The 24,621-nt window shown below is 40.3% G+C and overlaps 1 protein-coding gene across 5 annotated transcripts; it reads right to left on the bottom strand.

Moving 5' to 3' along the window:
- Window positions 1-870: 870 nt before the first annotated feature.
- gucy2cb (guanylate cyclase 2Cb) lies at window positions 871-20,792 on the bottom strand. 5 transcript variants are annotated; one of them, XR_005696537.1, is made up of 27 exons: window positions 20,262-20,792; window positions 17,208-17,326; window positions 14,790-14,857; window positions 14,408-14,623; window positions 14,138-14,256; window positions 13,545-13,647; window positions 12,553-12,667; window positions 12,051-12,192; window positions 11,515-11,597; window positions 11,251-11,359; window positions 10,585-10,666; window positions 8,882-8,984; window positions 8,741-8,797; window positions 8,552-8,623; window positions 8,348-8,452; window positions 8,140-8,226; window positions 6,107-6,467; window positions 5,875-5,951; window positions 5,694-5,785; window positions 5,386-5,544; window positions 3,468-3,660; window positions 3,213-3,387; window positions 3,003-3,101; window positions 2,713-2,813; window positions 2,515-2,591; window positions 1,112-2,431; window positions 871-922 (listed from the first exon to the last, which is right to left on the bottom strand). XR_005696537.1 is itself a non-coding variant. In XM_040036830.1 (27 exons), exons 1-27 carry the CDS (start codon window positions 20,467-20,469, stop codon window positions 2,218-2,220), a joined length of 3,246 nt encoding a protein of 1,081 aa, XP_039892764.1. In that variant the 5' UTR covers window positions 20,470-20,792; the 3' UTR covers window positions 931-2,217. The 5 variants fall into 5 exon arrangements, 4 of the variants coding, with proteins under 4 accessions (XP_039892764.1, XP_039892765.1, XP_039892762.1 ...); XM_040036830.1 differs by lacking the exon at window positions 871-922 and having other exon boundaries at window positions 931-2,431; window positions 6,107-6,244; window positions 6,335-6,467; XM_040036831.1 differs by lacking the exon at window positions 871-922 and having other exon boundaries at window positions 931-2,431; window positions 2,719-2,813; window positions 6,107-6,244; window positions 6,335-6,467.
- Between the last annotated feature and the right edge of the window lie 3,829 nt (window positions 20,793-24,621).

Below are 24,621 nucleotides of genomic sequence, written 5' to 3'. Positions count from 1 at the left end.
TGTCCTTCGTGGCCCACCATATCCCAGAATTCATAGCGCGGCCCAGCCAAACTCCAGTTCGCAGTCGCTACTAAATTTTAAAATTACTCTTATTAATCTTTCTGGGTCACAAAATAAACTTTTAACATATTTTCAGGTGAGAAATTCAAATGTCTACTCGGTTTATCAAGATATCGCGTATTTGCAAAAGTGCTTCGACGTTTTCCGAGACGTCTGTTACCCACCAGCTCGATAGCTAGCCAAGAGCTCGAGGATCACTAGAGCCGCCGAGAATGGCACAACTCCCGGCACATCATTTTCAGATCACCGCGGGCTTTCGCTACTCAGGTTAAACGTAATAAATAAGTCACTTAGACAACCTAAAAATGTTATTGTTTGGCTTTTTTCAGTGTTTTATTTGTTCGCGAGTAAATCTGTTTGGCTGAGATTAAAGTTATTAGATTAGATAAAATAAAACTTTACTAATCGCCCGGGTGGGTTCCTCCGTGGTTTTCACACAGCTGAATAAACGTCAAACAGAAAACTGATTAAACAGAAGTGTGAAATGGTCGAGGATTTACGCCAGTGTCCTGTTATATTTTAGAGAGCAAGGAGCAGACAGCCGAGTTTATTAAACTCCACTGACACAGCAGTGACGCCAATCAGAAGGCTAGACCGTCCAATTTCACAGCAGTTTACTTCCGGCCTACCCGACCTCCTGAGGACCCGGCCCACGTAGACCGCGAAGGCCGGGTCCTCAGGAAGATGCAGCCCATGAATTTGGACACGACTGATGTTACTCTGTTGCGGCGCATTTCAGGAGGACGCTGCTAATAAAGTTACACAATTACACAGTGACTTCGCTTTCATTATTGTATTTACAAAGTACCACAGTTTTTGTCTTGGTCGTATCATTTTATTTTGTTGTATTTATCTGCAACACCTTAAAGGCCGGTCCGAGAAAATACTGTCAGACATTAAACCGGTCCGTGGCGCAAAAAAGGTTGGGGACCGCTGCTCTATACTATAACAAAGGCACTTTTTCAAGGGCCTGCAGTGCAGCATCTTCCTCCCTGAGCTTCCTCAATACAGCCTCCTCTGCATGACATGAGATGTATACGGAGTCAAAAACTGGCTGTCATTTGGTTAAAGTAATAAATGCAGATGGTGCTGAGTTGTGACTTTTATAAGCATTGTCTATAGATATTTATGAGACCTATAATTTACTTACTGGCTGACAAATGTGGAAACAAATACACATTAAGCGCTGTACATAAATAGAATAACCCAGTTTTAAGCTAAGCAGCAGAAACAATCAATGAACATTAATGACAAAAACAACAGGATATATTACAAATACATTAACTGTATTACTGTAGTTCTAAAACCTTTTCCAAACTGTACAATGCACAAAAAGGGCGAACCTGCATTTCTGGCTGCGCAAAACGGCCTCCTCTGTTCTTATCGTGTTCCTGTGTTTTGTTAGTTGAACAGGCCATTAGCAGCATCTGCACTGGCATGCGAGGGTGCTGCGGCTGGCTCATTCCATAGTAAGTGAATCAAATCCAAAAGCGCTGCCACCTGACCACATGAGCATCAGCTGTGTTTGGGTTTGTTTGTTTTTTTGTGATATAACTGGTGCTGAAATTTTGTGCTTTTATTTATTTATTCATTTATTTATTTATTTATTCTTTATTTTTCTCATAACTTCAGTTTGGGTTTCCACACTATTTTATAGATGTATGTAGATCAATTTCCGAACCATATTATTACACATTCACAGGTGTAAAAATACAGATGTAGCAAAAAATAATTTTGGCATAAAAGGAAAAAGAGCTAGAAGCTGAGCCTGGAATCAAAATTTGGATAAAAATGAATCCTTGAATATGCTAAATCTTGTTTTAGCAGAGTACTTGACCTTCAAAGTTGGCCTAAAATGCCCTTTTTGACCGTTTTTCTTTTGACGGAGGATAACAAAATCCCCCAACTGGTTATAGAAAAAAATCTGCACTGAACAAATCTAAGGTTTTGGCTTTCAGCTATGACACTTGAGTGGGTAAAAAATAACATCAATTACATAGTACAAAGTTTCCACCCGCCGTTTCCAACCACCCAAAATGATGGCAGGAAATAATGCGTGAATATTTGAGGTCTTTAGACGCAGGACTTTTAATTCCTCATTTTTCTATGCTTGATTTCCTGCTCTATATGCAATAACAGGCATAGTTACAGCATGCTCTACAGGAAGGTACTGAGTGTGTTATCCACAGTGGCTAGATGCAGGTACTCGGGAAGGCTGCTCTCAGACTCGACCTCTGACCCCTGGTCGCTGGTGTCCTCCTTGCTCTGACTTGGTAGCAGCTTCTTCCTTCGCACAGAACCTCGCAATCGACGCTCCAAACACGTCAAGGTCATGTGGGCGAGGTCCTGGTGGAGCCGCTGGACGTTTTCACTGGAAGAGAAAGCACCATGTTGAAAGAGTGAATCTCAGATGCGGAGCTGCATGTGAAAGGATTTTATCTCCTTTTTGCTCACGTTGTGGGTGGAGTAGGAAGATCGTAGTCTTCACCAGTTTCACCTGTCAACCAGTAAGTTGTTTCTGTGCCTTTACCCTAAAAAAAACCCCCACATATTCATCGCAGTCACTGGCATCAGTGTCGCAGTGAAGATTTTTGTCACTGTATCTCAATTTAATTTGGCTGACATGCTGCTACATTGAATGTAGAGACCAACCTTTACCTTCAGGTATGTTTCCCCTCTCATCTCATACTCAAACTTGCAGTTTGTTCTCTCCAGGATATCTATGGTAGGCTGACTGACATGGATCCGCAGGGCTGTGAGATAAAAAGAAAGACAACAGAGCTTGGCTGTGGTCACTTTATTTAATTAGGCTGACTGCTGGCTTCTATAATTGCGCTAGAGTAATGTACAGGAAGTCATTCATGTAAAATAACGAGAACAAAGGAAGCGGCTGGAGAAAATGTCAGTGTAAATCAGTTTGTTCATTACATGTGTCCACTCACGGTGTCCTGTAGATTCCATACGAGATGCTGTGTTGACCGTGTCTCCGAATAAACAATATCTGGGCATCTTTATTCCCACGATGCCCGCCGCACAGGGACCTGAACCCACAAACAACCAGGAGACAGAAGAATTAGTGTAAAGATCAGCAGGAGGTGAATTGATTTGCCAAAATGACTAGTTTAAAAAATTAAAAACAAAGAAGAAGAGACCTGAGTGTACACCGATTCGTATCCACACAGGAATACCAGGAAGATGCCGGAGCTGGAAGGTGCCCATGAATGCTAAGATGTCCAGCGCCATGCGGCAAATATCCACTGCATGCCTGTTCCCGTTTCTCTTTGGAAGACCAGAAGCAACCATGTAGGCATCCCCTATTGTCTCCACCTGAGGATAGTAAAGGAAACCATGATGTTCGTGCTCATTGCCGGGTGCCTGAATCTCTTCGGTTTCATCCCTGCCAATACCTTGTACACATCGTGGTGGTCGACGATGCTGTCAAACCCCTTGTAGATGTCGTTAAGCATGTCCACAACTTCCATCGGCGTGCTGTACTGGCACAGAGTGGTGAAGCCAACTATGTCACTGAAATATATTGTAACTTCATCGTACAGCTCTGGCTCCACAGCCCCGGTCTCCTTCAGGCTTTTAACCACCGGGCTTTTAACCACAGAGAGAAACAGATAATAAAGAAAAGACATTTTTTCCATTGAGATTTCATTCTGATTTTGAGTTGATTAAACCAAAGGCCCCCCCAAGTTTCCCCAACAGTTCATCCATCCATTTCATCCATGTATCCTTTATTTTTAAATAACTATCCTTTTTAAACAGTTCAATAATGCTACTTGTTACAACCATTTAACTGTTAATTTACACTAACGTTTTGATCATTAATTAACACTAATTATTTCAATTATTTACTTATAATTAAGGTAACATTTCTAACCATTTAAAGAGACAAATGTATGCTAATTTAGTAACTATTTAACCATTAATTTGTGTTAGCTTTTTCAAAACTATTTAGCTTTTAATTAATAGGGTTACTATTAGACTAGGCCTTTTATTAGTCAGTTTGTATTAACTATTCATTTAACAATTTTATTCAACAATGTATGGTAACTTTTTAACCATTTATAGCCATTCATTAATGCTAATTTTTTAACATAAGATCAGATAAGATAACCTCCATTAGTCCCACTGTTTTTTTTTACAGCAGAAAGTGGACAGTGCAAAGTTACAGAAGCAAAAATTAAGAAAAAACACTGGAATAGGATAAGATAATAAAATAAGATACTGTACACAATAGAATAGAATAAAAATACTATATACAACAGAATAAAATGCAATGGTGACAGCTACAGGTACCTTGGTGTTTATCTGAACAATAAACTGGACTGGACTCATAATTCAGACGCCCTCTACAGGAAAGGGCAGAGCAGGCTGTACCTGCTGCAGAGTCTCAGGTCTTCTGGAGTGGAGGGCCCACTCCAGAAGACCTTCTATGACTCTGTGGTGGCTTCAGCCATCTTTTACAGTGTGGTCTGCCGGGGTGGCAGCATCTCTGCCGGGGACAGGAAGAGACTGAACAGGCTGATCCGCAGGGCCAGCTCTGTTCTAGGATGGACCCAGTGGAGGTGGTGAGTGACAGGACAATGGTGGCTAAGCTGTCATCTCCCACCCCATGCAGGAGACTCTGAAAACATTATTTAACCACTAATTTACCTATTTAAAATATTTAATCCAGTAGTTTATGCTAACTTTTAAAACGCTTTAACCGTCAGTTTACAAAAATTATTTTAACAATTCAGTCAAACAATTTAAAGTAACCTTTCTAATCATTTATTGTCATTAATTTATGCTAGCTTTTTAAACTATATACTGTAACTACTAACTTATCTATTTCAACTATTTAATCCAATAGTTTATGCTGTTTAAACTCAAATTTATATTCACTTTTAAAAATTATATAACTATAAATATATACTACCCATTAAAAATATTCAATCCAACAATTTATGCTTAGCTGAACTTTTACAGCCACTTAGCATTTTTAGCATATTTCTTCTTCAAATTTTGACTTGTTTTTGGAGGCATAGTACATACACGGCCAATCACATTTACACCTAATTTAGAATCACCAATAAACTTAACATGGATGTCTTTGAACTCTGAGAAGAAACCAAGCCAACGTAGAGAAAACCAACGTAGGCAAGGGGTGACCTTCTTGCTTTAAGGTGACAGTGCTAACCACTGAAACTCAGTGCTGGTCACTGTTAATGTAGAAATAAAACTAATTCTCTAACAGTGCATGAATGATTTAGCATCTATGTCCTGATTGTTCTAAGTGTCTAATGATGTGCATTTCTTCTTTAAGTGTAAACAAACCCAGGCAGCAGCATAAAGTTAAGATTGTCAGCTCGATCCCTCTCAGCTTTGTAGAGGGCCGTTCTCTCTTCCACCAGGTACTCCAGGTTTCTGGAATACATCTGCAGCCGTCTGATCATGTTATCCAAGTAGCTCTCATTTTCCTGATTATGGATTTTACTGGAGTGATGAAGAGGAGAAGAAAAGGGATATGAGGAGGGAGATATATTTAGAAATCTGTAATCCGTTTCCCAGAAACTATAAAGGCTACACCAGGACATGCACACTGATAGCTGAAAACAGCAATAACATAAAGAGAGCATTATTACCTGATGATTTTCCCCAGATAAATTTCCACTTTCTTAAAGTCAGGTCTTTTTTCTGGGTCCTCGTCCCAGCAGCTTTTTATCAACGGGTACACCTTACAGGAGGAAAGTACAGTTTGAATACAATACAGACAAAACAGATACTGAAAGTAAAATAAAGCTGGCACTTGAATGAAAAAAAAACCTCTAATTCTTTCTCTGAAGCCGTCTCAAAGTTAAGATCAGGTCTGAAGTAGGATGACTTGAGCCTGGACAGTTTTTCTGTTGAGAAACACACAGAGACGCAGATGGCATTGTAGTGTAGCTCCGGATCAAACAGGTCTTCTTTCTTTCACTCTGAACTTGGTGGTGCAGAGATGATCATTTGCAAACAAAATGACTGTAACTGTCACGTGTTGTATTTGAGTGTTGGAAACCTGATCGGTCGGAGCAGGATTCAGTGTAGAAGGTGTTCTTCCTGAGAACAATCTCTTGCGCAATGATGGCAAAACTGTAGACGTCTCCTTTCTGAGACGTGCCCTCGTTCCTCAGATGCTCCGGAGCTGTCCACAAGTCTGACAGGATGATGTGGAGACAGACAAACGTTAGCAGGTAAAGAAGAGAACAAAAAGATATTTCAGGAGGATTTTTGATTGCGGCGTCACCTTGGAAGGGGCTAAGAAAAGCATTGCAGCCAAAGTCTGTGATCTTCACCACCATGCGGTTGTCCACCACACAGTTTTTGGATTTGAGGCGACCGTGAACCTGAATGTCACTGGCATGGAGGTAAGACATGCCCTGCACAGAGGATTCAGAGCAACATTACACTTTCCACTGGTGGAAGTAATGAGATTTATGGAAAATCAAAGAGGCGGTGAGTAATCTGGTGTTTAATGACCTCTGCTGGCAGGCAGAGGCAAGTGCAACAGCAGCTCCCATAACACAGGTCTGCAAAAACAATTTATTTTTTCAGTCGCATGGGATATTTTTGGTAAATGTTATGTTTTTTAGGGTGCTGAATCCAAAAATGACCTCCATTTCCCTCCATTACATACAGTTTGCTTTTGCAAAACATGAAGAGTTTACATTAAACTAAAAACATGAATTAAGAAAACCTGACAAAATTGAATTTTTAAAATATTTTTCCTCGTTTCAGTGAGTAAAAATCTATGAGAAGCAGTCAAAAGATCCTATGCACCTTTTGGTTGCAGACCTGTGTAATCCTGCTCTTCATTTAAACCAAACCTTTTTAATAATTTTGAGCCAGAAAAAAATACTTATATAAAAGCTTACTGTGCCTTCACAGGGTCTGACTTATCAAACAACAAGCTTAGAACAAAAAACCCCACCAACACTTAAATGTTACATTTTAAATGTTTAATCATTTAATTATTAACTAGTGGGATAATATTGAGTCTTTCTGGTAAGTTGCCAAGTTGTTTATCGCACTGTGACATCAATCAAACTGATCAAACTTTAGAGGCACAGTCTTTTAATGGCTTTGTTTTGATCACAGTTGTTACAGATAAGGAGGCCTCTTCACTATATGTACTTCTTATTGAAACTATAAATCCATTTTCTTTATGCTTGTCCATCCTTCAGCTCACAGTGACAACATGACTAAAGATAGAGTTTAAAAATGGGTTCTTTGCAAAGTTGTTTGTTATGTTGTTATGTGTAGATACAACACTGGTTCATCCCTTTTTTATGCTTGCATAGTCTACTGGACAAAAAATGAGTGAAAAAGCAGCCAATGTCTAAATAAAAACTTTAAAAGATTTTCAGAAAGCCTGCAAAACTATTGCTTAAGAGTCGTTTGAACAAAGCAACAAAATCTGGCTCCTTGGAAGCAAACTATGAAGACATGAGGGGACTTTTGCACAGCGCTGTGTAATCCTGGCAGTCACATTACACTCAGTTTGTCCGTTTGGCTTTTGATAGAACTTCTAAAGTTTTAGTAAACGATTATTACTCACGTGAAATAAGTGTCAGGATTGAGCGAACCTTCCTTTCTTTTTGATGATGATGTTCTGGGTTCAGTTTATTATACGGTAACAGGTGAAGTGATCCCATTGCAGTTTACATCAGGTACAAAAGTTTATTACCAGTTATTCAGGGATCTTTTATGTCACACTGCATGAATGGAGAGTAATATTGACTAACACTAAGTTTCATAACCCTTTTTCAGTTATGTATTAAGACAGATTGCTACTAACTATGTCAAGCTCTCAGTACAAAAACCGATCCTGTCATTCATTGCATTGTCCTCTGTAATGATTTATGGTGTTTAGTGAATGCTGCTGCTTTATGGCAGATACACGTGACCGTTTTTCCGCTCAGGGCGGCGAGTAACGAGTCAATCTCCACTTGTGTGGTCTCTTATCATGCCACACACCGCATGTGATGCTTGCAAATGCTTAACTTTGATAATTGTTCTGCTCACGGGCAAAGTCGAGCACTTCTCTCTCACCTTGGCGATGTCGTACATGACAGAGATCTTGAACTCCCAGTCCATGAAGGTCTCCTCTGGGTATGAAATCTTGTCATTCAGCACATACTTGAAAAAGAAAAAGACCCCAGTTCTGCATTAATACGCTTTTATTCTTCACACTTCTTGACGGCTGTGTTTAAACTGAGACCTGAAGATGGATTTAAATTGAAAGTTTTGCTATACCTACCCTGAGCGAGCCTCGCTCGCCATACTCAAACACGCCAAAGACACCGTAATCTAACTTGACTGTGCCGTAAAACTTTGTGAGGTTGTAGTAGTCGATGTGCAATAGCTGCAGGGGGGGCAAAAATGTGGAGTGCTAGTGAGTTTGGATAAACATTAACAAAGAGGGCTGGCAGTAAAAGGATTTCAGTGTGATAAGACGTCTTACCGTATTGAGCTCCCTTTTCTGGGTTTTATCAAAGTTCCCATCCGAGTTCTTCAGCTCCTTCAAGATCACAATCTGAAAGAAATATTGCAGAAGCACCAACCAGATTACATCTGCTAACTCACTTTCATCAGTGCAAAAGCACTAGATGCTGACTGATTTGGAAAACACTGCAGGATGCTGTCCATCTACCTTCTTATCGTAGAGCGCACAGCGGATCTTGAACTTCTTTTTCTTCTTACTTTCAATCTAATGGGGGTTAGAGGAAGGTCGCTGTCACAGCATTCTTAAAGCTGACTTGACTGAGGTGTTTACTGAGGTGTTTTCACTTACATTAAGGGAGATGACGTTGATGTCATCATTTTCCATCAGCGTGATGAGATCAGAGTTCACGTGGGACCAGCGCTTCCTGAGCAGTCGATCTCTTCTGTTCTGTCTATGCGGGAAAGAAAAAACTGCATCAGGAGATTATTGGTAAAGGTTGGTTGCACGAAAAGCATCTGACTCCTATGTTTATAAAAGGCAGCTTTCAATTTAAATTTCATGTCATGAGTCCATGTTTTAGAGAGTGTAATAGAGCTATAACCTGTATAGTACATACAGACTTTCAGATTATTTTTCATGTAACCTGAAAGTCCGTATATACACAGCTCTAAAAGATAATTGTAGCACCTTTTAATCAGAGTGTAGCATCAAGCCAGTTACACGTCTGGGACACTAATCTGGTCAGTTTAGAGGAGGTTAGTTCAGTTTCAGGTGGAGGTCGCTGACATTTTCTTCCCTCTTCATCTTTTCTGATGGTTTTTTCACTACTTTTGCATTTTTCTGGGGTCAGTGTCACTCCTGGTGGCATGAGGTGATACCTTGACCCTACAGACGCTCCACAGGTAGTCCAACTCCTCCATGTTGGCACATTAATACATGCTATTTACAAAAGGTTTGCTGTGTCTCCCGAGACAGTCTCAAGAGCACAGAGGAGATTTCAGGACACAGACAGTTACTCTGGACAGGCCTGGAGAAGATCTTTAACCCACTTTTTTGTGCAAGATGAGAACTGTCAAAGCTCCAGCAGGACACTAGTGTTAATGTCTCTGACCAGACAATCAGAACAGACTTCAAGAAGCTGGTTTGAGGGCCCAGCGTGTTCCAGTGGGCCCTGTGCTCACTGCCCAGCACTGTGGAGCCTAATTCACATTTCCACAGAATACCAAAACAGGAAGGTCCACCACTGGAGCCCTGTGCATTGCACAGATGAGAGCAGGTTTGGAGTTTGGAGAACCCGTGGAGAATGCAATGCTGTCTGTAACATCCTTCAGCATGACTGGTTTGGTGGTGGGTCAGTGATGCACTGGGGAGGCATATACATAGAGGGACGCAGAGATGTCTACAGACCCTGACTGGCATCGGGTATCAGGATGAAATCTTCCTCTGAATACACAGCAATGCCCATCCTTATATGCTGAGAGTATGCAGGAAGTTTCTGGACGATGATACCGATGTCTGGCCTCCACACTTGCCTGACACCTTTGGTTTCAGTTTCAGCCCATCTGAAGCTGTCAGGTTGCACCTCAGACTGTCCAGGAGCTCAGTGACACCCAGGTCCAGATCTGGGAGTAGATCCCCCAGGACACCATCCATTATCTCATCAGGAGCATGTTGTAAAGTGGTCTAGCCTGCTGCTTCTTTTCTTCAATTTGATTTTTGGGGTGTCTTTGAATTCAGCCCTTTGTAGGTTGATCATTACATTTCCATTACATTTTGGGGCACTTTATCACTCCTAACACATCACCAAGTCCCCATCAATGTGGATATCCACTGTGTTTTTTTTCCCATTAAAAGCTGTCGTGTTTTCAAAGTTTTCCTGCAATTTTTGGAGCAGTGTATCTACCGTACTACTATATATGCCATTATATGATGGGGCCAAAATCATTTATGTAAATTCATGACCTTTTGCAGAGAATCCAAACATTTAATTAAAATCTGCCACACACTTAATAACTCCCTGTTATTCTCATGTTCCATGTGCTACGGCATACCTGTAGAAAATAAAGGCGATCGTGGCCACTACGACCACAGTAACAGCCAACACAATCATAATGATGTCGCGAATCGCAGGGCCTGCAGTAATAAAGACAAAAAAGAGGCACCATTTCAGTTCCAAGCCGATGCTTCTGACACACAGAGGACAAAAGATAAACATGGGCCGAGCGTTCAAGTGCCATAATATTTAAGCTTATCTCAGATAGGGCTGTGAGGAGGTCATCTACAGGAAACAAAAGAAGAACTGAGCCATAAAACCACTTCATATAAAACATGCAAAAGTTGATGTACGTGGAGCAGTTTGTGGTTGCTATAACTTTTCCTCCTGTTCATACCCACCATTAATGCTTATTAAACGAAAACAGGGACACAAACAGAGAGGTGCTTAAACCACAGCTGAAGCCTTACATATAATTCACCGGAACCTGGATTAGTGCAAGTCTTTGAAAACGACCTGACTGAGCGGATGCAAACTGATCAGGCCTTGTTGTGGAGATCTAAATCATTATGGTGGACATGCCTTCATTCTAGAGGACAAAAAAGGAAGTTCTCTTAACATAAATCTTTAAAATGTTAAGGTTAAGACATATTTTGAGGTTGTGCCCACTGAACTCAATGATATAGCTAAACATGTGTATGTGTGTGTGTGTCTTTCGATGTACCGCTGTCTGGCATGTTATTGGGAAGTCTTTTCCCCCAGATGAACTTAGGAGCCTCCTCCACCACTGTGGTTTTATTGCACTCCGTGTCAAATGTGAATAAAATATCGTACTGGGTGTGACACAAGAGGGGAGGAAAAAAACAAAAAGACACATTTTAGCATCAAACCACAAGCAAGAGATGCAGCACAGTAAGGTTTTATTTTGAATCTTTTCTTCGTGTATTCACTGCTAAATGCCAAAAAAGAAAACAGGAGAAAAAGATACCTTGTTGTCAGTAGTGGTGTAGATGATTGAGAAAGCCACGTCTCTGTCCCCGTACTCGTCCAGCGCATAATTCCCAGCAATCCCTGAGCAGAATCACACAAACGTTTTTAAACTTCTGTTCACTTCATTTCACCGTGTGTGTCAGCTGTAAACCTTTAATGCGTCTCTCAGTCAAACTTGCACTCACAACCGGCTGCTTACAGCTGCGGGCTGTTATACCAACACTCTTTGTGTCAATGAAAACACAAAGAAGTGATAGCAGTTGACAGCCTTCATCTGTTCGACCTCACAGTAGCCATGTCTGCTCTGAGATCAGCTCATTAGTGTTTTGGTGGATGGTGTTTTCCCACTTTTCACAAGCTAATTTTAGCATCTATTACTGTTTTGCTCAGTATGCTTAACTGCAACTATCTGCAGCCGCCAAAAAAGTATTAAATGCTAACTTGTGTAAATTCTTGTGTATTTGCTAATACACATACTTGCAGCTTGTATGCAAGCACTTCCCCCTCCTCGCTGTTATCTTCCACCTGCCTTACCAGTAAATTTGGTGTTTCTGAAGTAATTTACATTCACATATTCCGCCCTGTGAAGCTGAGACTGATTTTGTTTAGAAATTGTTCTCATCACTTGGCCAATAAAGAGCACTGCGTCATGGTACGCGGCCATGTAGTCGTTCATCTGCAGAGGAACAGACAGAGACAGATGGTTGGAACTACTTTCTCAGTACAGCCCTTAGATTTGAGTGAAGGAGCTCTAAGATGCATCCTTCACTACACAGGTGATGAATTATTTTATATATTTTATACTCAGTGAAGATGTTATTTAATGATATTTCATTGAACATTTATTATTAACTCTTCCGAGGTCCATTTCTGGTTGGCATGGTCCTGTATTGTTAATCCCTTATTTTCCCTTAAAACCCTACAAGTTGATTATTCAGAGTGAGCGGAACAAAAACAGCCAATCAGAGCTAACCTTTTTTGTATTTGCTACAGCAGCACTGCAAAGAGAGAAGTTGTGTATTTCTGGTTTGCTCACCGTGTTGTTGTCTTTAAGGTCTGGGTTGATTCTGTAGCTTCGGGTGTTCGGCATGGTGAGCACCAACACGTTCTTCATTTCTGGCAGCGACGATGTGTTGGTGTAGTATACATCACTGTGTAGAGGAATCAGCAGAGGTCTGATGAAAAATTCTACATGTGCAAAAATTTCCTTCAGTTTCATTCAGTTATTATATATTATTCTATTATATTCAGTAATTTAGCTGCATTTGATTGCTTAGTTACTCATTTCTACTCTATACACACAGTTTACTTACCATGCTTTACCGACTTTAATTGGTATAAAGATGGATATTATCATTCAATAATAATACTGTTGAAAACTCAATAGATTTAGCCTAGTTTGTGCTAAGTTAGCCACTTAGCTTAGCAAGTTTTGTCCAAAATCTTTCTTCCGGAAATTGAATTAGGCTTACTACTTCTGCTGTGTGCGGCTTTTGACAAAAAACATCAAGTGTTTAGTCAGGGCATCAAGTAATAGTACATTGGATCCCAAAGGAGCTTTAGCCTGACCATAACCGCTACCTCTGCAAGCCATTTTGCAACCCAGCTCCATCCCAACTTTCAGTTTTCATGGTGACTTAATGTCATGTTTGTTGCCGCTGCCATTGATGCCCTCCCTGCTTTGCTGCTCCTCTCCCCTCCTGAGGCTTTTTAACTGTGTCCATTGGATGGTTGAGCAGTCATAGATGATGGAAATAATATTACGTTGGCTCGAGCTGTCCTGATTGAATTTTTTATTTCATCTATGTCTGCTTCTTCACTTCTTCCCACACTTAGTCTCATCTTATGATGACACACAGTAACTGACTCCATGAAATCACTCAATCAGTCAGTCACTACTTTACAATCTCCAGGTACCCATTCACCAGTTAGGAAAGTACTGATTGTGAATCACTGCTGTGGGGTTAGAGAAAAAGAAAACAAGTGGAATAAATAGGAACAGAAGTGAAATGATTCAACAGCACTAACCTGTAAAGATCAATGAGGATGAAGGCGATATCACTGCTGTCCGCAGCCTTAGAGCCGTTTTTAATTTCCACTAGGTCCATTGGTGATCCACACATGATGAACACTGCAGCGGAGAAGTATTTGTAACAGAACAGTCTTTCAGTTATTTTTTTTCTTCTGTTTTTTTGCCTAGTTGGCCTTGGGACTCAAATACAAACTTGATTTCCATTTAAATTACTTCTTCAACCTTGAAACCAAAGTTAATACCAAAACCTAAAGCCATCAAGCATAGCCTGATACTGTTGATGTTTTTTTAATTCACCCTTCATAATGTGGCGTAAAAATATGCAGCAGGAAGTTCAAAGAAAAGCTATTATGGCCCTCGAGCTAGCTCTCCTTCTGAAACAGAAAATTCAGAGTCTCCCTCGTGATGACAGCGTTAACAAACTCAATAGTTGAATTAAATGTGCTTTGTAGGCCCTGGGCTCTCTTAGGAAAATAGAATCCAAGCTGTCTGTGTGTGTTGTCCCAGCAAACTGAAGCCATTGTTATGTCTCGCTGTGAAAACAGAGAGGTTTTCGATCTTGTTTGAGAAAAATACATCAAATTCTTACAGTTGGATGTCCTGTTGCGTAATGTAAGCACGCTGTGCAGTTCTGTGGGACTGCGTAGAGGCGTTATTGAAATATTTAAGGCAAGCGGTTCCACCATCGTTTCAATTGCACTTACATACCTGAAGATGAAAATGAATATAATGCATAATTTAAATTAAAAACATTTTATTACATTTAAAAATGTAACTAGAATATAATTAAAAATATAATTTATTAGATTTTGTAATAGCTCACAACAGATGAGTCTCTCCTTAAAGATGGGTTACTCACCAAATGCATTCCTCTGTGGGGTTCGTTCTTTTATAAATATACGCTGCCTTCCATGAAGGTTTGAGCTCATTGTTTTCTTCCCAGAACTGGGTGACAAAGTCAGCGATCTTGCGTGCAGGTGGCAGGAGTCGCTGCAAGTTGAAGGTGTAGTCGCACGAGCGACCAAAGCTTCCCGCTGAGAGAATGGGTCTACTGAGACTCATGCCGGCTTCCTTACTGGAAGAAGAGAATAAAAAAGAGTGGGAGACAATGGTATCGACTAATTATGATAAACGGGTGAACGATAAGCATAGTGCAACACAGGCAAAACCTGTTTGAAAATCTGAAGTGTCCTTTTCAAGCTTATTGGCAGAATCATGTCCTTGGAAAATTCAGAACTTACTCAACTATTGGGAAAGTAGCATAGGTGCACGTGGGTCCAAGCACAGCACATCCCAGATTTCCTGATTCCTGCAAAAATAAAAACATATACAGCGAATAATTCACAGATTTTTATGTAAATTTTGCCTGATCTTTAAACTCCTGAGACCCAAACTCTTGTTTTCTTTCAGGTTCTTGGAAATCGACCTGTTTTCCTTGCACTAGAAGTGGTTTGTGGAAAAATGTTCTCACTGTGGGACAGCAGGTTTATTTTACTATATAACATAATAAAGTCATCAGGGTGTAACAAAGTCTAAAATATTTTTATTATAACACCTGCTCAGATAAAATCGCAAATGATGCAACATATCCAAAAGCCTTGTAACTTGAACATTTTACATGCTCCATACTCCAAACTTGAAGCATGCACCAAGGCAACAAACAACCAAACAACCAAACATCTGTTTACACTACTCAGAAAAACTCAATACGCCATAGAACTGTGCAAAATCTCAGGTGTGGTGCATAATAAGACATTACTTGGAATTTATATAGGACCTTATAGAATCATGTGAAAGACTTTGTGTTAAACTGAGACCCAAGCCCTGCTTGTACAAGTGCCTTCAGCAGGAATACCTTGAAGTTTTCTGTATGATTTTGTCATCATTTTATCTCTAAAATCATTCTTATGCAATTTTGCCCCCATCTTCTTTAGAACATTGCTCACACAGAATTTCAGGCAGGCTGAACTTTGGGCCTTTGCAGCACTTTGATCCTTTCATTTCACAGCAATTATGTTGTAGATTTGCCGCTGTGCTTTGATTATTGTTGCATGAACCATTTTTAACCTGTTGGATAGATGGCCTCACATCTTAAAAGGAATTCATGGTCAACTCAGTGACTGCAACGATCCCAGATCCTGTGGATGCAAAACAAGCCCCAAACAGAGCCCCTCCACCATGGTGTTTGACAGTTAGTATGAGGGCATTGTGCTAATAAGGTGTATTTGGTTGTAGCTCTTGGGTTTTTTGCAGTTTCTCTGAGCATTGCACTGGTCTGGGCTTTGGGTGAATTTGCTGGAACATCTACTCCTGGCATTGTCTTAATCCTGGCATTACCTGAATGCTCCAGACCAGCAAACTGTTAAAACCTCTGCTTTTATAGAGGTGTTCGCACTTACTGATGATAAGTTAATCAAGTGCATTTGAATCAAAGATCATCCTCTTTTCTACTTGTGTCTTGTTCATGGCTGTGGGGTGTTTTTCAGAGATTTATCTCATTAAATTCTATAATTTGCAAATATTTCTAAAGTTAAATACATGGTTTTTTCCTAAGCACGAGGTGGAAACACCCAGGCCTTCTTCTATTAGCTATCCAACTGCTACTCTGCAACCTGCTCTTCTCAAAGCCAGTTGAGAGAATTTCTTCCATATATCAAATCTCCTCCTAGTTGGACATTAAAAACCTCACCTAGGAGGCATTCAAGAGGGGTCCATGTCAGATGCCCTCAATGTGCCTGTATGTTTGGGTTTCGCCCAGTGGACAAGAGGATTGCTCTCAAGTCGGGGGACGGGTCCTGACCGTCATTTGCGCTTATGCACCGAACGCATAAGCGGGGGGAAGAAGATGGCCCAGCTGCGGACTCCAGCTGGGAGTTTTCATTGTTCACATTCTTATGTTGCATGCTAATAACAATTAAACTTGGAGGGCTGAAGGCTGGGAAATGGCCTGCAAAGGGTATTCATAAGTGCACTCGGTACTGATATTTGATTTTGTAATCCCATCATCACATCTGGACCAGATGTCTTGGCTATGTAGAGAGTTGAGCTGTCAAGTAACTACCAAGTGGTACAGTAAAGGTACGCTGGGAGCATCGGGCAGAGGCCCCTAGTCCAGGAGATCTTCAGCTCGACCTCTGGAAAAGCTTAGAAAAGATTTTGAGGGTGAGGGGTGACACATATTCTGAACCTCCTTAGCTGAGGCAGTTGCAAGGGGCTGTGGCCTTAAGGTGTCCCGTGCCTGCCATGGGGGCAAACTGGAGCAGGAGTCGACTCAAGCTTGGCTGTCGTGTGGGACTTCGGCAGTAGACAGCAAATACCAGCAGGCCAAGCAAGGCATGTCTTTGACAGTAGTTGAAGGAAAACTGGGGTGTTCAGAAAGGAAGTGAAATAATAGTTTTCGTTGTCTTAGCAGTGATTCTGTTAAGTTTTTACAGAGATTTACTGAGACTGGCATAGTCTTATTTTGATTTGTGGTCTTGCACAAAAAAAGGTGTCTATGGCATTAATGAGGAGAGCAGGTCTACGAACTAAAAGGTGCATAAACCCATAAATGAATGTCCTGTGGAAGCAAGATCTCAGGGTTACACAAGCTCATGTATATGTGCATCCAACATGCTGATTTTTTTTCTATTTTTTAATATAAAACTGTAGCTACTTACCGTCAGGTTGTTTAGCTCTGCAACTGCTTCACATGAACTGCTCCGGCAGCCTCGGTGCCAGTATAAGGTTGTGTCAAACCCACTGAAATTCGCAGTTAGGTTAAAAGTCACAGCTGGATCTTGGGTGTGTGGAAAGAAAGAAAGTTCCAGATGTTAGTTTTGACTTTCTCTCCATTTTGAACTGCAGTGTGTATGTGGATATTAGATTTGTTTTAAAGAGAAATAAAATGTGTGTGTGTGTGTGTGTGTGTGTGTGTGTGTGTGTGTGGAGGAAGTAGGCCCTGAATTCTACCATATATGTGAAATCTATTAATTTGGGGAAGTTTACACTCCACAACAGTAAAAGACACAGAACCATGTAAGCTTAAATAGCTAGCTACAGCTGAAAAATCATAGTTGCTAATAGGGTTGCCAACCGTCCCTTAAAAAACGGAATCGTCCCGTATTTAGAAACAAAAGTACACGTCCCGTATTGAGCTAATAAGGGACGCAGTTTGTCCCGTAATACAGTGAGAATCAAAAGTAGTCTATAAATGTTAATGGAATTAACGCTTTGTTTGAAAACATAATTCCCAGCCCCTCTCCTGCTTTGTGACCAATGAGCTGACAGCACACTTATGACAATTCGAGTATGACAATTCAGATTACCGCTTATCTCATTGGTCGAGGAAAGGTCGCTTACGGAGAAAATACCGGAAGACAACAGATGACCACAACAACAAGCATGGCCAACAGGGAAACAAACGCCGACACTGCGGTGCAAGTCTCAGATGACAGTACACCTAAAGCTGGGCAGACACTGTGCGATTTTTTCAGTCACGTTATTCAGCTCCTGCTCAAACTGCACGATTGACTCGCAGGGGATAGAAGTTGGTAGGTCACGATGCAGGTCTCACACTATATACCGCCCGATGCTCCGACCTGAGTGCTCACACTGTGCCTCCATAAAATGAAGGTTATAACAGAAAATCTGTCGCTCGCTCTCCCTGTCTTTCACTCACACAGACACGCAGACCACCACCATCAACTTTGCTAAATTGTTAATGAAAAACATTGATCAGGCAGCTGTGATTGAGCAGCAGTGTAAAGCCAACTATTTTCACGGTTGTTGTGGTCGTGATAATTTTGTGATGCCACATCGAAAAGGCTCGGATGAGCTTTCCAAAGTTCTACAAGTTGTGCCTCCATCGCTTGTGTCCAGATCACACGCTGCACCACCAAATCGGTCGCACGACTCAAAAATCGGCTCAAAATGGGCCAAAAATCGCACAGTGTAAGCCCAGCATTAGAGCAGCAATGTTTGTTCCCCTCAGAGAAAGAAAGAAAAAAAAGGCTGCAAAAGTACAGGGAGGAATGGGAAAAGGGAAACACCTGGCTGGAAAAGTGCACGGTAACACCTATAAAGCGCACTGCACTGTGTGCCGGCGCACTTTTTCCATAGGCATGCTTCTAGTGGTGGGCACATGAAGAACATGAGGGGCGTGAAAGCTCGGGGAACCCTTAACCAATTTTTTGTCCACCAGGCCACGGCAGAAGCAGATATGGTATGTAAACACTGGTTTGTTTTTTTTAAACCCTCTGGTTAAGGTTAATATGGGCATGTGCGGTGAATATCAGCGCTATGTGGCCAGAAGTGTGATAATATAACTTATTTTGTGTAATAAACAACTGCAAGGATAGATGATTACAACAAATAGATCACTAATACATAAAAGTAATACATAGATGAATAATGATGATGAGTTATGATGCGTAATCATGGGAACAAGCGGGTTTACAAACAGGAGCAGCTGATTAGCATTAGAAAAGCTGAAATAATACCTCAACTGAAGCCAATTGTACTAAATGCACTATATGTGCACTGTTACAAGAATATTTTTGTTCTATTGCTTTCTATTAATTTATATAATTTTAAGTTAAGCAGGACAGAGTTCTTTTAAAGAAAGATTTACTTATATTCTCAAAAGTTAAGCATGACAGGCTTCTGTTTAAGAAAGAGACCTGTTTTACTGTGTTAATGTTGTCATTTTGAGCTAAAAATAAATGGCTAAATGATCATTTGTTTCCCATATGGTCATATCACAAAGAATATGCATCTGCTTAAATCAAATTCAAGTCAAATGGTTAAAAAATAATTTCACACACAAAAAAAAGAGCTACAAAATTCACCACACTGGGAAGGGTGAACCGGGTTGCCCGGCCCTGGCCACGAGGTGTCCCTTATTTATTTTTCAGGGAGTTGGCAACCCTAGTTGCTAATAAAAAAAAAAAACACCAACAAATTTCAGCTGGCAAACAAGACAACTTCTTTTGATTACCTGTGTCATAAACTGGGACATTCTGTTTAAGTTTTACTGATAATGTTTAGAAATAAACCCTACAGGGCTTTCCTAACAGCCACTTAATAAAAACTTGGCTAGATAAAAAAATTCTGCTAGCCAAAAAAAACCTTTTATGTTTAATTATCTTAAATAATAGGTGTCGATACTTTTTGCATAATGGCATCATTGCAGACTGTGGGTGAGTCAAAACTAACACCAAACTGTATGTTGTCATGTTGACCAAAAGTCAGGCTAAACTAGTATAAGATAAGTATCCTAGCTTAGTAGAACAAGCGTTTTATGCTAGTACGCTAATAAGCATTGCAGGTAGCTTCCTTGTAATTAATAGGATAACGATCTTTAATCTGCTAGTTTATGAAACTAACTAAAGAATATCTGTTAACAGTAGCAGCTTTACTTTTCTTGTATACTTTTTTAGTCTTTAATAGTGAAATCCCTGAATAATTCCTAAAACAGCTTTAAAATTGTTACTTTTGGGAAAAGCAACATGAAAATCTGAAAATAGGAACAGTATGCAAAGCAGTAAATATAAATTAACAATAATAGTCAGTGACATATGTGTTAAATTATCAATATCTATAAACATGAGTGTACCAATATACATACTGTATATAGAGAGTGCTGTTGCGAGAGATCAAAATGTCTGATTTTGTGCGGATTTGTCATGTGGTTTGTTTGTTTGTTTGTTTGTTTTAGTTTTTAATTTCATTACCCTGGGCAGCATTAATGGCTGAATCTTTCTCTATGGCCTTCAGTATTTCTCCTTCCACATACTGGAGGCTCCAGGGAGAGTCCTCATCATCCAACAGTATAACGTTGATTGTAATCCCACTCCCACATTGTCCAACACTAGGACACGATGCCACAAGAATTCCAAAGATGAACAAACACAGTAACCAGCTTCCCGAGCCCATTCTCATCTCCGAGGTGAGTGCTTCTGTTTTTTAGCCGTTAAAGAGGGTCCATGGTATCCACCGATCCTGAATCCAGTTCAGTAAAGTCACCAAAACACTCGGAAAACTCTTAACTTATGATCGCCTTGATTAAAGCTTTGCCTGATCCACCAAGGCTTTGAAGAAAAAATAAATCCTGTGCGAAAGTCTGCTCCTCTTTCAACTTTCCTCTAAGTGCTACTCACCTGTTCTTTCTATGTCACCATGTTAATATACAACCTTTAAAGACACAGACGCAGGCCATATAACCTTGTCAGCACTGTGTCATGGCCTGCATAAATTAAAGCTTAAAGCAAACACGCAGAGCATGGCTTGGTTGTAAGTTTGTTGATAGTCTTACACTCACAAATTTAATTTAATGGAGAATCGTACCATGAAATTGTTTTGTGCAGAAATACAGTTCAATTGGCAAAAAGGAAAACGGCCCAGAAAAAAAAAGATTAATCCTTGAGATATCTTAATTTAAGCAAAGAATAAGGCGTCAATGGCCACATGGGACACTTTTATCAGTAAAGTTAAAGCTATAAAACTTATAAAAATGTAGTCCAATATTTATTCTTCCTTCATCTTCTAAAGCTCTCCAGTTGAGCCAGATTGGAGTCTTTGCCAGCCCAGTTCTGCCCTTGGCTTTATATTTGACAGACTTTTTTTGAAGGGTTTTTTCTTAATCGAGGTAATATTTCTGTAATCATCCACTTTAGCAGTCTTCTGTGGTCTTTTAACTCTTTTGGCATAGCTGTACTGGCCAGTGCATTCCTTCTTTTGTGTTGATTTGTCCTCTACTACAGTTTTTGTTATTTCGCTGACAGGTTTGTTGAGGTTTTCCAGAATAATGATGCCCCTTTTATCTTATTAACTTGTCATGAAATAATAAGAGAACCGACCTCGCCTGGCTTTGTAACTCCAGGTCAATGAATTGTCCAATTAATTTTTAACCTCTGAAAATTTAGGACAATCTATATCCCTTCAGTTAATGTCAAATTTTTAATTTTTTAAAACCCCTTGAATTACAGCTGGAGGTCTGTACTTCACTCACAGCTTGACTATTTAAAATCCTCCTTTTGGGTAAAATAAAGTGGCAGAAAGCAAATCCTGTTCTCTGGAATATCATGATGCAGATTTGGGTTTACCTGTACATGAAAACTCATATGTTGACTGGCAAAATTCATCATTTAAATTAAGGGAAACCACCAGCATGGAGATAGACAAATTGCCAAAAATGTCATTAAGAATGAAAAGAGGATATAATGATGGAAAAATCAAAGTCACAGCTGAGAAAAAAACCTCATGTAGTTCTTACACAACAACAGGCATCCGTGTCTACGTGCCACAGACAGAGCCAAACGCACAGCTTATAGACGTCTGATTCACTCCTGTCTGGAAAGGACGGCAAAGAAAGGGGAAAAAAAAGAGAAGATCAAAGGTTGTTCAGGCCATAAAACCAATACCAGATAAGATGGCTTGGCTGTGAAACCACACATACGCTGATGATTCAGTTCACCGGTGACAACTATAAACTGAGAGTCCCCTCTCTCAGTTAGCACTACCTCTTCACCTTAATTAACATAAATACACACAGTCAGTTAACTCTCATGTTTAATGGTCTGAGCAGCTCCACAGTAACACGCACAGTCAAAACGATCAGCATGTGAACAAAAAACCCACCTTTTTACTTCCTTTCAACATAAACACAAAGATTAGTGCCAACCTGACCTTGGCAGTAACGTTTGATAATGGTAATAATATACTAATAAACGAATTATTAGCGATGCAATAACTATGTTATTCTTTTACACTTAGGTTTTCACCACAACTACAAGCTGTAAGCAGCAGAGGAAAATTCTGGGATCATTGACAAAGTTAATTTTATTTTTAATTTCATTGAAACAGTTCCTGTTTTATATCCAGGCATCTTCACTGATTTTGTTTGATTGTTGATTTCACAGCTCATGATTCATGTTCTGATCTGCTGTTTGGTCCTAATCACAGTAATCAGATGTGGTGCTGCTGAATTCCCATAAAACCGCTCTCTGCTGGATGACATGTGGCTGCAGTGTTCAGGATTTAAAGACAGTTCAGTGTAAACATCACATTTGAACTAAACAAACATAGTACTTGTGAATCTGACCAAAGTCCTCTTCTTTCTGCTGCTCATTTCCTGCCTACATTTTTAAAAAATCAATTTTACTGATTTTTCTTCATAACTGGAGCATCTTCTGCTTCACTCACTTTTCAGCTTCTACTGTATATTTACTGGGCGTATTCACAGATGCTTTTCACATGTTCTACACTGCGCTAATGCTGAATATGAAAGAGCTGCTAACTTACCCAGTGTAGTATGTGTTTTAGATGTCTCACAACTTTGTTTCTCATCGTTTCTCCCTCCCTGTTGTTGTCTAACAGATGAACTTTCTTGTCATTGTTGATTAAGATGGAAGCCCAAAAGCATCGATAACTAATTACAGGTTATCTCTGTGGTGTTGCTTGATCAGTGATCAACTCTGACTTGGTGCATGTAGTCAAGTATTGCACTTGTGTTGTGTTCTTGTCCTTGCGCATTTCTATTTTATGATTTTATTATATTTTATGGAAGCATTTGTGATACTGATGAAACCCACTAATTAAATAACAGCCACCTCAGTAATGTGGAACTATGAAAACTTCAGATTAGCTTTTAATGCAATGTTATAACAGTAAAATGATGCTCAGCTGGTACTAAGGGCCCCAAGCTTTGCCAAGAAAATACCACCAGCGTGAACCACTGATACAAGACAGGGTGGATCTATGTTGTCATGTTGTTTATACTAAATTTTGAAAATGTCCAGAGAAGATTTTGTCTCTCTTCTGTTGTCCAGTGTCAGTGAAATTGTAGACTCAGTTTCCTATCCTTAGGTGACAGGAGCGTTCTTCAGCAGCTGTAGCCCATCTGTAGCACTCTGGCTATTCTCCTCTAGCCACATCAACAAGGTATTTTCAGCCAGAGAACTGCTGCTCATGTTTTCTCTTTTTCAGACTCTACTCTATAAATGCTGCAAATGCTGGTCGTCTGTCCAGCACGTCTGGGACAAAGAACAAGCCACATTCAGAGTCACTGAAATCACCTTCTTCCTCATTTTGCTGGGTCAGCAGCTTATATTGACCATATCTACATGCTCAAAGGCACTAATCACTGCTCCCACGTGATTGCCCAATTACATATTTGCAGTAACGAGCAGTTGAAAGTGACCGATCGTGGTAAATAGAAGTCTGCTGTCTGTTTGAGATCCAATATCTCCTGTTTTTCCCATTTTTGGGGTTTGTGTGACGTTTCAACCCACTTACTTTCTTTTTTGCTCCTTGACTTTCACGTTCTGGACATTTTCCAGTCTGGTTTCCGCAAATTGCACTCCACTGAAACCACGTCATTTAAAGTGTCTAGTGACATTCTGATGGCAGCAGACTCTGGAGAGTACACCGTTCTGGTTATATTGGATCTCACCTCTGCTTTTGACACTGTTAATCACAGCATCATGATAAGTAGGCTGAAGGACTTGTTCAGGATTACTGGTGTTGTTTTAAAATGGTTCATGTCGTATCTATCTAGGAGAGATCTTTTACTGTCTGTATGAATCAAGTGTTTTCTGAAACATCAGTTCTGCCTTCTGGGGTACCTCAAGGATCTGTTTTAGGTCTGATTCTCTTTTTGCTGCATATACTCCCTCTAGGCCAAATTATCAGACGCTACAATAATATTTCTTATCATCTCTATGCTGATGACATTCAGTTATACTGTTCTTTCAAAACATCTCAGTTTTATAAATAATTGTGTCAGAAATCAAACCAGTTTGGATTGCATTTATATAGCGCTTTTCGAGAACCTCAAAGCGCTTTACAATTCCACTATTCATTCACGCTCACATTCACACACTGGTGGAGGCTACAGGTGTAGCCACAGCTGCCCTGGGGCAGTCTGACAGGAGCGAGGCTGCCATATCGCACCATAGGCCCCTTTGGCCATCACCAGTAGGCGGTAGGTGAAGTGTCTTGCCCAAGGACACAACGAACGAGCTGGGGCTCGAACCGGCAACCTTCCGATTACAAGACGAACTGCCAACTGGTAAGCCACGATCGCCCCCATGA

Source organism: Simochromis diagramma, unplaced genomic scaffold (genome assembly GCF_900408965.1).
Source record: "Simochromis diagramma unplaced genomic scaffold, fSimDia1.1 OVJJ01000371.1, whole genome shotgun sequence".
Taxonomy (NCBI): domain Eukaryota; kingdom Metazoa; phylum Chordata; class Actinopteri; order Cichliformes; family Cichlidae; genus Simochromis; species Simochromis diagramma.
This window is presented reverse-complemented; position numbering and strand designations above follow the sequence as displayed.